Raw genomic sequence first — 14,739 nt, 5'->3', positions numbered from 1 at the left:
TTCTCCCGGAGATAAGTCTGGCAGGGGTTCTCTTGTAAAGAACACATTACTGCTTGGTAAATTGATCGCTCCGGTGTATGAGGGAGCTGAGAGAGAAAGCGGTCACATTTGTTTGGCTGGACAGCTATTTATTGAGTTAGGGACCTGTTGGGTCATTTTACAGCCCATGTCAACCCAACAAGTCAATCAGTGCTTGGTACGCTTCAATGTATATGTAGCAATGGTGGGCACACTGTCTGTGGTGGTTCCTCTCCATACAATTTGCATATGTTTGGCAGCAAATTCTTGTATACAGGAGGGGATGTGCTCTCAACCAAGGATAGCTTGGAGGCTTGCATGAAAGACGCAGTCAGTCGACAGCAATCATGAGTTCTCTTGTGGACTGAGTACTGGCATGCTTATACAGTAAATCGCTGCTAATCATCCATCATATGTATGTCCATTTGGTTAGTCATCAGCCTGTGTAAAGAGTATTTTAATTTTATTATCTATTAATATTAATAATTGTCAGTATTCCAAAACATCATGGCTTGCCACTGTCAGGCCCCTATTCACATTACAGTTCTTGTCATCTGATCGTAGCCCTTTACCCAATTGGCCTCCTACCGTATATACACATCTGGTTTTTAAGCCAATTCATATGATCAATCTGAGAAATGGGGCAGAGTTAAAAAAGGAAGGCACGCAGCATGGCCTAATAGTAGAGGAAAGTTTTCCACAACAATAACATATGAAGACGAAGACTTACAGCGAGCAGTTTAGTTAAAAGATAATGAAAGGTCTAGAGAGAGAGAGAGAATTTCAATCGAGTTTCTAGAGCCTTTACCTCTGTAATAGCTTTATCCAGTGCGCCGATATAAACATTTGGATTTAGTGTTACTGGGGTCTCCTGTACTTGTCTCATAGCTTCCTCTACCATTTGTTGGACTTCAGGATGATCAGAAGTGACTTCTTCTTCTTGGTCTACAATAAATTAGCAAAAATAGATAAACTGAAGCTCCAATTTTAGATACGTTTCATTGACTTAAAGACAACAAAGACACTTTATCCCCTTCACGACATGCGCCGTACATGTATGGCGCATGCATACCTCCCAACCGTCCCGGATCCAGCGGGACTGTCCCGATTTTGACAGTCAGCCCTGCGATCCCGGGCGGGACATTAGTTGTCCCGCACTGGTTGGGAGGTGTGCAATATCACCCGGTCAGCTCCCTGAGTCCCTGCACCCGCAGAGCAGCACACCACATATTGGCTGCTCTGTGCGCACAGGACCTGTGATGAAGTCACAGGATGGGAGGAGTCAGGGGGTCAAATGATCGGGAGGACCTCCGTGTACAGGACTCTGCTGGTTGTCATGGCGCCGATGAGGGTAAGCGTATGTGTGAGGTAGGGAGGTGTTTACAGTGTGGATGTAGCAGAGCCGTGTGCGTATGAGGTGTATGGATCGGAGCAGCGTGTGAAAGGTGTATGGAGTGGAGTCGTGTGTGTAAGAGGTTTACGGAGCCGTGTGTACGAGGTGTACGGAGCACAGCCGCGTGTGTACGAGGTGTACGGAGCGGAGCAGCGTGTGAAAGGTGTATGGAGCAGAGTTGTGTGTGTAAGGCTACTTTCACACTAGCGTTTTTTGCAATACGCCGCAATGCGTCGTTTTGGCGAAAAAACGCATCCTGCAAAGTTGTCTGCAGGATGCGTTTTTTCCCCATTGACTAACATTAGTGACGCATTGCGACGCATTGACACACGTCGCAACCGTCGTGCGACGGATGCGTCATGCTTTGGCGGACCGTCGGCACAAAAAAACGCTACATGTAACGTTTTTTTGTGCGACGTGTCCGCTTTTTCCGACCGCGCATGCGCGGCCGGAACTCCGCTCCCACCTCCCCGCACCTCACAATGGGGCGATGGATGCGCTGGAAAAATGCATAAGCTGCCCCCGTTGTGCGGCATATACAACGCTAGCGTCGGTAACCTCGGCCCGACGCACTGCGACGGCCCGAGCCCGACGCTAGTGTGAAAGAAGCCTAAGACGTGTACGGAACGGAGCCATGTGTGTAAGAGGTGTGCGGATTGGAGCAGAGTGTGAAAGGTGTATTATTCTATACGGCACCAGAATACATCGTATACACCCACGTAAGTATATAAACTCATGAACATATCATTTACCAGGAGGACACTGAGTCAATAAAGTATACCAACCATGTTATGTAATTTTAACAAATGTTTTATTAAATAACATCAAATATAGCCATAAAAAGGTACATGGGTCTCGTAAATTACGTGAATCACCCTAAAGTGTAAATTATGACCAGAAGAGAGCGTGCCGGGCTGAGATGGATAAATTTACACTATTATTGCAACGGTTCCTGCAGAGTGATAAAGTATCCGCTCCACAACGTGTGTTGCTGGGTTCAATTAATGACCCCTTGCACTCGCAGCAACATCATAAATGTCCTATACTCATTGCCCGTGTTCAGCAGATAATAATAACATATTAAAGGCAATCATCAACTCATCATCAAATGCCGAACCACGCTCCAGCCTGCGTCATGTAACCCCAACGCGCGTTTCGCGTATCAATGATGTCGCTTCCTCAGGGGGCGTGGTTTAAGTGACGAAACAGTCCGGTTTAAATGGTAAGCTGTTCCGGTCCCATGACCGTGCGGCAACCAATAAGTACCCGGTTAGTGTGCGCATGCGCACCGCGTCCCGTCGTCATACCAACCAAACATCCGGAGAAGACGTCCCCCTGCGATCACGTGGGCGGGCTGGCGCCTAGCCACGCAACTCGCTCACACAGGAGCTATAATTAATGTTTAATTAGTCTAAAATTTCACCAGTGTACTGGCTTACCTGTATTAAAGTGTTTTTCTATGTGCACAGGGGTGGTTTTATTAAATTATCATGTGTGTGCTACCATATGATCGTATTGCAATGTTGCATACTTTTTTTATATGTTTTCTTTTATATGTATTTTCCTTCTATGTGCATTGGATTATTATTCACTGTTCACTATTAATATCGCATTGCAGGGTTGATCGACTTGCAATGTTGCACATATTTTCTACATGTGTATTTTTTATCTATTTATATAGGGCTATTGCCCACTGTTTATTACTTTTGCAACATTGTTTTGGCATGCTACAATTTGCCTATTTATATTCTGCTGCTCAACTAATAATATTCCTTCTCAAAAGTTCTTTTGTCACCATCCTTCGATCATTCACTCTGTGCGTCCGTTGCTGGGTTACTGATTGTAAACAGCGCGGCGCACTTACACTGCACTCTCGGCACTTCCTGTTCTCAGCACATTCACCTCCACGTCACTTCACCTTTTCGGCCGGTTACCCGGAAGTACTTATGGACCGGAGCGTTACGATAATGTGGACTTTTGTTTTCTGCCCTTTTGCACCAAAAACGGCACTCAGGATTGACAAGTTCACTCCTCTCCAGACCTATATATAATTTTTAGCGAAGGTCGGTTATTTTAATTCTCGTGGCTAGCATTTCCATGGCAGCGGTATTCGTCAGTATCTCGTCACTTCCGGTTTCTCGGCGTTACTTCTGCTTTTCTTTCCACAGCTGTGTGTCGTTATGTGTGGCCTCATTCTATTTAAAAAGGTACCTCACCAGCGTCTCACCACCCCTGGACGAAGCAACTTGTGCGAAACGCACGTCGGGTGTGGTGGACGCCTGGCTATCCATTCTATCTGGTAAATATGAACTGATGTTGTACTTTATGCGTATGGTCAGTATAGTCTCTGTGCATTTTCCTATTATGTAGCATATAAGGTGTACTAGCCTCTCCTCGCATTGGGAGTATATGTGTTTTTGGTATGCAACATTGCAGTGTGACTAATTGTGCTGAGACTATAATAATATATATTATAACATACTACCCTTGTTTACATACAAAGCATTCCAAGTTAGTATCTTACGTCAGTAATCTATAGGTTATTTTTTCATGATTTTGTCGCCAGGTGTCTACCCTTTTTATTCTGTATCCGTTGTCTCTCACTTGCTGCCCACTGTGGGCTATTTTCACCATGTTTGGTGCTTTCTGATGTTGAATAAAGAGTTCTTTTCTATATCATCAATGAGTGGTGCCTGTTTATAGGTATATATATTGAAAACTGCAGTCAGATAGTTTATTAACCCTTTAGCTGTTTTTCAGGAATAAATGCAAAGTGGCATGATAGGAATGAAAATGTGTATGTTTACCACCTAAATGTCGCTAACTTCTGAACAGATTACTATAGCTGTCAGACTCTAAGGCCGCTATTTGGTCGTGAATTGCCATGGCAAACATCAGGACCATGCGATCATTATGTGAGGGCATCATTTGGGATAAAGAGGAAGCCCCCACACTCTGTTAACCATTTATATGATGTAGTCACTATTGACAGCAGCATCTAAGGGGTTAAACAGATTTGGACTGTGCAAACACTGATCATGGCTGATACAGCAAGTTGTCAGCTATAGTGTACAGCCAACAGCTGCTGGATTGTCACCTGTACGGGGAGGCTATTCTCTTATATCTCAGGTCAGTTAAAAGGCGTATTGGCTGTCATTAAGGGGTTAAAGGAAAACTACTTAAAAATGATGTTCCACATTATTAAGCAGGCCACAGGTTTCAAGCAATATGGGAACTAAAAAGGATCTCTCTGCTGCTGAAAAGCATTAAATACTGTAATGCCTTGGGCAAGGTATGAAAACATTATTTATTTCATGAAAACTTAAGAGTGATCAACATACTGTGAAGAGATTTGTGACTGAAACAGAGCACAGACAGAGCTCATGCAGATAAAGGCATAATGAGGAAGGTTTCTGCCAGACACATTCATTGCATTAAGAGAGCAGCTGCCAAAATACCATTACAAAGCAGCAAACAGTTACTATTCGGCCACCTCTAAACAGTGTTCACAAGCAGAAACGGTTGCAGTGGGCCCAGACATACTGTACATGAAGACTAATTTTCAAACAGTCTTTTTTACTGATGAGTGTCGAGCAACCCTGGATGGTCCAGATGGATGGAGTAGTGGATGGTTGGTGGATGGCCACCATGTCCCAACAAGGCTGCGACGTCAGCAAGGAGGTGGAGTAGTCATGTTTTGGGCCGGAATCATGGTTAAACAGCTGGTAGGGCCCTTTAAGGTTCCTGAAGGTGTGAAAATGACCTCTGCAAAGTATATAGAGTTTTTGACTGACAACTTTCTTCCAAGGTATAAAAAGCAGAAACGTGCCTTCAGGAGCAAAATCATCTTCATGCATGACAATGCACCATCTCATGCTGCAAAGAATACCTCTGAGTCATTGGCTGCTAGGGGCATAAAAGGAGATAAACTCATGGTGCGGCCACCATCCTCCCCTGACCTCAACCCTATAGAGAACCTTTGGAGTATCATCAAGCAAAAGATCTATGAGGGTGGGAGGCAGTTCACATCAAAACAGCAGCTCTGGGAGGCTATTCTGACTTCATGCAAAGAAATACGAGCAGAAACTCTCCAAAAACTCACAAGTTCAATGGATGCAAGAATTGTGAAGGTGATATCAAAGAAGGGTTCCTATGTTAACATGTAACTTGGCCTGTTAGGAGGCTTTGAAGTTAAATAGCTTTTTTGTTCAGTGAATGTGACCTCTTAAGGTACTTTCACACTAGCGTTAACTGCATTCCGTCACAATGCGTCGTTTTGCCGAAAAAACGCATCCTGCAAAAGTGTTTGCAGGATGTGTTTTTTCACCATTGATTAACATTAAGCGACGCATTGTGACGGATTGCCACACGTCGCACCCGTCTTGCGACGGATGAGTTGTGCAGTGGCGGACCGTCGGGAGCAAAAAACGTTGCTTGCAACGTTTTTTGCTCCGTCGTAAATGTCTTTTCCGACCGCGCATGCGCGGCCGGAACTCCGCCCCCACCTCCCCGCACCTCACAATGGGGCAGCGGATGCGCTGGACAAATGCATCCGCTGCCCCCGTTGTGCGGCGGAGACAACGCTAGCGTCGGGAACGTCGGCCCGACGCTAGTGTGAAAGTAGCCTTAATGCTGCAAATTCCACAAATGAGCATTTTCAGTTCTTTAAAACGTATCAAATGTTTAGAAATTCTACTGTGCCTAATAATTTGGAACAGTGCATTTTGAGTTTTTATTCATTTTGGAGATTATACTGTTATCATTGGGAGGTTTCTTCAATGAAATTCGATGTATACTCTAACGGGTGATGACTTTTATTAGACTGACTGTCATTTGCACTGACCATTTAGGGAAATCGGAGAAAAACGTCATTTGCATAATAATTTGGAACATTGTGTATTTATTTATTAACAAACTTTGGATTTTTTTTCAACACTTAAATAAAAAAGAACCTAGACATGTTTGGTATCTACAAACTCATAATGACCTGAAGAATCATAATGGCAGGTCAGTTTTAGCATTTGGTGAACATGGGAAAAACGAAATCCAAAAAATAGTTGTGGAACTGAACTTTTTTTTGCAATTTCACAGCAAGCACTTCTATTTTTTTCCCATTTGCCAGTACACAATATGGTAAAACTAATGGTGTAGTTCAAAAGTACAACTCATCCCGCAAAAAAACAAGCCCTCAAATGGCCATATTGAAAAATAAAAAGTTATGGCTCTGGGAAGAAGGGGAGCAAAAAACAGAAACGCAAAAACGAAAAAGGGCTGTGGCGTGAAGGGGTTAGGTCAATTTTTTACATAAATGTCAGTCTCTTTTTGTCCCATTCAATAGAAAATGGCAAAAAGCATAATTCAGAATTCTGATGGATGTCAAAGTTCCGAAGATATGGCGACACAAACATGTTGTTTTTTTACAAAGTATTTTTATTGTGCAAACATAGAAAAGCATAAAGAAAACTATTAAAGTGAACCTGGCAGCTAGAACTGGGAAGTGCGTGGATTCCGCCGACATTTTCAGAAAGCCCGGAGCACACTGCAGCCACGCACCACCAAATACCCTCTCCTCCCAGCCCAGGGCCCACAGCACCGCCACTGACCTGCTTCCTGCAGCAGCAACTGTGCCTCCTGAGACCCCGCTCCACCACAGCTGTCCCCCTCAGATAAGCTACCGCAAAAGCAGGCTATAAGATGCACCACCATTTTCTTAAAACATTTTTTCCTATTTTCCCCCCCAAAATTTGGGGAGCATCTTATAGTCCGCAAACTACGGAGATTCTCGCATCTGCTTAAAATAAAAATTCAACATGTGTTAAGTCCATACACATCTAATGGATGTGCCAGTTCTGGGGTGGCTATAGGCTGGTGTTATTAGTCCGGGAAGGGGCCAATAACCATGGCCACTTCCCAGCCTATTAATATCAGCTCACAGCTGTCTGCTGAGCATTTGCTGGTTATCAAAAATAGGGAGGATGCCACATCAATTTTTTTGGGGGGTTCCCCCTTTTTAGTAACCAGTAAAAGCTACGCAGGCAGCTGTGAGCGGTTATTAATAGGCTGGGAAGATCCATGGATATTTGCCCCTTTCCAAAGTAATAACACCAGCCCCCAGGTGTTTGCTTTCCCTCAGCTGGTTATTCAAAATAAAGGAGACCCCAAGCCATTTTATGTATTAGCTAAATACAAGAACAGAAAACTACACATGCAAAGCACTTATTATATATCTCACTGATATGTTTCTATCTATACTATTCTGTCAGTTCGAGCTCTGAATTTACAGTTCTCGGCTGATGACACACTGGGTTTCTTTTGAGATGTGTGTGAAAATCGGATGACACATGCATAGTTGTGTGCTGGGCGATTTTTTTTTTTTTCTCACACCCACTGACTTGCATTGGCAAGTCTCGTCCGATTAACCAGGCCACTCGCAGCATGTTGGGATTTTTCTCTCAGTCGGATCCGAAATGAGAAGAAAAAAAATCACAGATAAGCACTAAATCAGTGAATAACATTAGTCAGAGTGGAATCCGATTTTTTTTTTTTTATTGGATTTCACTTGTCCAATTTAGACGCAGATGAGAACGAGTGCTTAGTAGCAATCCGACAATGTGCCAGGAGTCTACTATCAGAAAATATATAAGCTTTGGTGGTGAAAATCAATTTATTAATGTTTAGTAATTTAGCTTATATTTGTACACGTCAAAAGTGCAAACATTGTCCTAGTTACCAGAGACGTAAAATGGGAAAATGTTAAGAAACCCATGGCAGTGAAAGGGTTCATTGCTGTTTTACCTGTTTCTTCAATGACACTTTGTTCCTCTATCTTCTCTGTAGGTACTTCCTTTTGCACTAGGGTTTTTTCAGTTGTATCCAATTCTGAATTTTCTTTTTAAATGACATAATACATTGCATTAGATGTGCATTATTCCTTTTTTGTAATTGTCTTAGTTAAGCCATGTTCACACTAGCAGTATTCGGTCAGTATTTTACATCAGTATTTGTAAGTCAAAACCAGGAGTGGAATAGAAACATATGCACCAATTCTGGATTTATCACCCCCTCCTGGTTTTGGCTACAAATACTGACGTAAAATACTGACCAAATACTGATAGTGTACGGCAGCCTTAGAGACATTAAAAACTGTCTAGTTATTATTACACAAATTAGATTCTAGTGTTAGATGTTAATGTTTTAAAAGGAACCTGCCATGTTGAGAATAGTATCTGATCTGCAGACTAGATGTTGTAGAAGAGAAGCAAACCAGATTGATGTACATTTTTGTGAGATAAGTTTCAGGAAAATTTTCCATTTAATCAATTGAAATGTCTGGTGTTTTTATACATATGAGTCCAGTGGGCGGTCCTATTCAGTAATTAGCACTGAATGACTTTGTATGTCAGTCACTGAGTAGGAAGAGCCACCTGACTCTTATGCATAAAACACAAGAGATTTCAATGAATAAAATACAGGTTATACTGAATCTTTTCCAACCACCCTATACATCATTCTGCTCAGCTTCTCCTTCTCGATACCACACTGTCCACAGATTAGATTGCATGTACAATGTCAGAGGTTTCCCCTAAAGGGGATCTGTTAGCAGGATTTCACAAATGAAACTATGTATATGCACATGTAGTTTCAAGGAAAAGTCCAACTATAACTTCAAATGGCCAGTCTGTTCCCCCATTACTGAGAAATCAGCATTTTTAATTGATGTGCAAATGTTAACATGATATATAATGCCAGCTCTATTCCCCGTCAAGTGCAGCCTCCTTCTGCTTTACTGATAGCTCCTTTGCTGAAGTTACATGGCATAAAGGCTGTCAGCCAAGCAGGAGGAGGCAGCTATTCGTCTTGGAGTGATAGAGACAGAGAATAGCCCTGAAGTGATAGAGGCAGAGAATAGAGATGGAGTGGTAGAGGCAGAGAATAGTCCTGGAGTGATAGAGGCAGAGAATAGTCCTGGAGTGATAGAGGCACAGAATAGTCCTGGAGTGATAGAGGCACAGAATAGTCCTGGAGTGATAGAGGCACAGAATAGTCCTGGAGTGATAGCGGCACAGAATAGTAATGGAGTGATAGAGGCAGAATAGAGCTGGAGTGATAGATGCAGAGAATAGTACTGGAGTGATAGAGGCACAGAATAGTCCTGGAGTGATAGAGGCACAGAATAGTACTGGAGTGATAGAGGCAGAATAGAGCTGGAGTGATAGAGGCACAGAATAGTACTGGAGTGATAGAGGCACAGAATAGTCCTGGAGTGATAGAGGCACAGAATAGTACTGGAGTGATAGAGGCAGAATAGAGCTGGAGTAGTAGAGGCTTTAAATCTATCATAGCCCTCATTAGCATATCAAAGCCTACAGCCTCATTTGCATATCAAAGCAAACACTGATTTCTTAGAACTGGAGGAACAAACCATAAAGGTATTTATGGACTTGTAATTGAAAGAGCTACATGCACACATAAAAGTTTGGGAAGGTGAAATCCTGCAGACTGATTCCCTTTAATGCTGTTTAGCGCCAAACTACAGGAATTTAAAATCATACATATGAATAGTATACAACAAAGGAAAGGTTACAGTATGTAAATCCCAATTATCCTTTAAAGCACCCACGGACAACAACCAAAGTTTTTGCAACATGCTGAATTAATGTATTATTATTATTATTTATTTATATAGCACCATTAATTCCATGGTGCTGTACATGAGACGGGGTTACATCAAAATACAAATATCACTTACAGTAAACAAAACTAACAATAACAGACTGATACAGAGGGGCGAGGACCCTGCCCTTGCGGGCTTACATTCTACAGGATTATGGGGAAGGAGACAGTAGGTCGGGGGTTGCAGTAGCTCCGATGGTGTTGAGGTGGCCGTGTGGTCATTACAGGTTGTAAGCTTCTTTGAAGAGGTGGGTTTTCAGGTTTCTTTTGAAGGATCCAAATGTGGTGGATAACCGGATGTGTTGGGGCACAGAATTCCAGAGGATAGGGGATATTCGGGAGAAGTCTTGGAGGCGATTGTGTGAGGAGCGAATAAGTGGGGAGGAGAGGAGGAGGTCTTGGGAGGACCGGAGATTACGTGAGGGAAGATATTGAGAGATTAGTTTGGAAATATAAGGAGGAGAAAGGTTATGAATGGCTTTGTAGGTCAGTGTTAGTAGTTTAAACTGGATACGCTGGGAAATTGGGAGCCAGTGAAGGGATTTGCAAAGAGGGGAAGCAGTAGCGTAGCGAGGAGAAAGATTAATTAGTCGGGCAGCAGAGTCAAGGATGGGCTGGAGGGGTGCGAGAATGTTAGAAGGTAGGCCAAAGAAGAGGATGTTGCAGTAGTCAAGGCGGGAGATGATTAGGGCATGCACAAGCACTCCTGACGAAGGCAATAGCGCCGAAACGCGCGTTGGGGTAGACGCTGTCCTGGAATCCTGGGCCACATACTGTAATCAGTAAGTTCAACTACTTTTTATGAACATTTGCACTATTATCATTGTGGGTGCCCAGCATATACTACTCAGCACTGACGGTTTTATATACCGATTCGGATATATGTCAGCACACCTTATATGCCCTTCTTCTTTTTGCATATTTGCACGTTTTTTTTACTTATACTCACTAGTGGATTACTATCAAACAAAAATATTTTTGCTTTTTATAGTTTCTTTTTTTATTCATAATATTCGGTGATATTGCACAATGTTTTCACTTATTTGGGCATTTTTTTGAATTTTTTGTATATGTCTTTTAAAGTATATTTATTTCTCAGTGCTATGTAAATCATTGATTCTCAACAGCGTCCCACAATTTTGAAACCTGTAATTTTCTCTTTATTGTGTCTTTTAAAATCTTACAATTATAATTTAATAAAATTGATTTTAGTGGATTTATGGTCGTTTTTCTTCTTTGTTGTTTTCTGTGGTGTTTCCACGACTATCCACGTGCTTTTATATCGGTCCAAATTCACGGATAGTATTTTATTAGGAATTTTATAGGTATTTTATAGATTCTTATAGGTGAATATTCTTTGCAATTTGTTTTATCACAAGCATTTTGGTAGAGTGAGGGTTGAGGAAAGGATGGATTCTGGAAATATTTTTGTGCTGGCGGCGACAGGAGGTGGCGAGAGTTTGGATGTGCGGTTTGAAGGACAGGGCAGAGTCCAGGGTTACTCCGAGGCAGTGGATGTTAGGGACAAGGGAAAGTGTGATTTCATTTATTTTGATAGATAGATCAGGTAGGGAAGATATGTGAGATGAAGGAAAGATAATTAGTTCAGATTTGTACACATTGAGCTTGAGGAAGCGAGAGGAGAAGAAGGAGGATATGGCTGACAGACACTCTGGGATTCTGGAGAGCAGAGAGGTGACATCTTGGCCAGAGAGGTAGATCGGAGTGTCATCAGCATATAGATGGTACTGGAAGCCATAGGACCTTATGAGTTGTCCCAGGCCAAGTGTATAGATTGGGAAGAGTAAGGGCCCAAGGACAGAGCCTTGAGGGACAACAACAGAGAGGGGGCGAGATGAAGAGGTAGTATGGGAATAGGAAACATTAAATGTGCGGTTGGTAAGGTATGAGGAGATCCAAGATAGGGCGAGGTCTTTGACCCCAAAGGAAGAGAGGATCTGTAGTAGGAGGCAGTGGTCAACTGTGTCGAAGGCAGAGGACAGGTCTAGAAGGAGAAATATAGAGAATTGTCTGTTATCTTTGGCTGTAAGTAAGTCGTTAGTAATTTTGGTCAGGGGAGTCTCAGTGGAATGGTGGGGACGGAAGCCAAAATGTAGGTTGGCAAACAGAGAGATAGATGCAAAGTGAGAGGAAAGTTCAGCATGGACGTGCTGCTCAAGGAGTTTGGATGCAAATGGGAGCAAAGATATGGGGCGATAGCTGGACATAGCGCTTGGGTCAAGGGATGGCTTTTTGAGGATAGGTGTGATTGTGGCATGTTTGAAAGCAGTGGGGAAGGTACCAGAAGTTAGTGAAAGGTTGAAGAGATGGGTTAGGGATGGGATTAGTGTGGTGATGAGGTTGGGGAGGAGATGGGATGGGATGGGGTCAAGTGCACAAGTGGTGAGGTGTGATTTGGAGAGATGAGCAAGCTCCCCTTCAGTGATTTTGGAGAGGGAAGTTATGGGGTTTGGGCATTGGTCTGGTATACAAAGGGGTTGTGGTGGTTTGACGACAAAAAATTTACTATATTAAAGGGAATCTGTCACCCCAAAAACCGTATATGAGCTACGGCCACTGGCTTATCTACAGCATTCTGTAATGCTGTAGATAAGCCCCCGATGTAACCTGAAAAGGCAAGAAAAACAGGTTATTATTATACTCAAACAGGGCGGTCCCGGTCCGATGGGCGTTGCGGTCCGGTGCCTCCTATCTTCATACGATGATGTCCTCTTCTTGTCTTCCTGCCGCGGCTCCGACGCAGGCGTACTTTATCTGCCCTGTTGAGGGCAGAGCAAAGTACTGCAGTGCGCAGGCGCCAGGAAAGGTCCGAGAGGCCCGGCGCCAACGCACTGCAGTACTTTACTCTGCCCTCAACAGGGCAGATAAAGTACGCCTGCGCCGGAGCCGTGGCAGGAAGACAAGAAGAGAACGACATCGTATGAAGATAGGAGGCGCCGGACCCAGACCGCAATGCCCATCGGACCGGACCGCACCGGACTGCCCCTGGGTGAGTAAAATCTAACTTGTTTTTCTTATCTTTCAGGATACATCGGGGGCTTATCTACAGCATTACAGAATGTTGTAGATAAGCCAACGATGCCGGTGGCCTTAGCTCATATACGATTTTTGGGGTGACAGATTCCCTTTAACACATTACTTCTATTAACTGCTGTTTTAGTACTATGAAATTAAATAACTAAATTATGTTACGTGAAGAATATACACCCATTTATTCTGTATAATTCACTTACCTTTCTCATTATGGTCTTCATCCACCACACTTGATATTTCCTTGAGTTCTTCTTCCTTTTCAGTTTCTTTCTGAAATTCTTTCATTAGAATGACAATAATAATCATTACATTACACTTTTATTAATGAAAAGACTGTATCCATTTAGTTTTTCAATTTTTTCCATTATTGAACTCTATTTATTGAGTTGAAATTAGTGACGAGTTAGCATGCTCGGATCAGGTGTTATCCAAGCATATTCGGGTGCTAATCGAGCATCTCGGTGTGATCGAATACTATGTTCGAGTAGCTGCGGTGCATGTCTCGTGGTTGTTCGACAGCGGCAACACATGCAGTGGTGGCCTGTTTGTTAGGGAATCCTTGCATGTGTCGCAGCTGGACGAACATCTGTGAGACATGCACCGCAGCGACTCGACCATAGTATCCGATCACACCGAGATGCTCGATTCGTACCCGAGCATGCTTGGATAACACCTGATCTGAGCACGCTCGCTCATCACTAGTTGAGATCTGACAAATCTAAGAAACTATCAGTGCCCTCTCCCTGACATTTTTCAACATAGCTCCCAAATCCTTAAAAAAACAATTCAGACAGAAGAATTTCAAGTTCCATGTTGTATAGAAACACACCAATCCAAAAACTATCATTTTCACATTGTCCAGTACCTTCATGGATGGAAAGTACGCCTTATTTTGGGAATAAGAGACCAGTGCAGATAGTGCATTAGGTTTTCATAACTATGCTGACATATTAAGGGACACTTTAGAAATTACCATAGTTTCTTTATTACACATCCGCTGGAAAGTTATGGTGGGAAATTCACATTCAGCTTGCTCGCTCAGTACATACAGACAGTGCCATTACTAAGATTGAACATGTCCATTGAATTAGAACATAGTAATAAAAGCAATGTACTGGTTTTTTTTGTTGTTTGCTTGTTTTTTCTTAAGTGACAGGTGTTTTTTTAAGAAAACCTAAAGAGTAACCATGTTTTATTTTTTTTATTTCATAAATCGATAGTACACATGAAAATAAGCATCTTTGTAATATATGTAACAAGATAAATCAAATCTACTTCTTTCTCCTCCAGGACTGATCATTCATTCTCAAACTTCTCTATTCACTGAAGACATTTTTACATTATCTAGATCAGTGATTTTCAACCTTTTTTGAGCCGCGGCACACTTTTTATACTTAAAAAATCCCGGGGCACACCACCAACCAAAATGGCACAAAATGACACTAAAACAGTACATATTCTACATATAGTTAATAATATAGATTCTAAATGTATTTACACTCACTCAGTGTGAAACCTGGGCCTGTTTCGATAAACACAAAAGGGATATCCTGGCAGGAATGGTGGAAAGACACACACGAAGCTCTTCCTCAACAGTTCTC

The 14,739-nt window shown here is 42.6% G+C and overlaps 1 protein-coding gene across 1 annotated transcript in view; it reads right to left on the bottom strand.

The window, feature by feature from the left end:
* AK9 (adenylate kinase 9) overlaps positions 1–14,739 on the bottom strand; it is a 166,724-nt gene that overhangs the window by 88,396 nt on the left and 63,589 nt on the right. The window contains exons 14-16 of the mRNA XM_077289565.1: positions 13,339–13,416; positions 8,207–8,299; positions 827–963 (exon numbers count right to left, since the gene is read on the bottom strand). Of these exons, the coding sequence (XP_077145680.1) occupies positions 827–963; positions 8,207–8,299; positions 13,339–13,416 (308 nt within the window). The remainder of the gene's footprint in view (positions 1–826; positions 964–8,206; positions 8,300–13,338; positions 13,417–14,739) is intronic.

This window comes from Ranitomeya variabilis, chromosome 2 (assembly GCF_051348905.1).
Source record: "Ranitomeya variabilis isolate aRanVar5 chromosome 2, aRanVar5.hap1, whole genome shotgun sequence".
NCBI lineage: Eukaryota > Metazoa > Chordata > Amphibia > Anura > Dendrobatidae > Ranitomeya > Ranitomeya variabilis.
The sequence above is the reverse complement of the archived record's forward strand: the minus strand, read 5'-3'. Positions and strand labels throughout refer to the sequence as shown.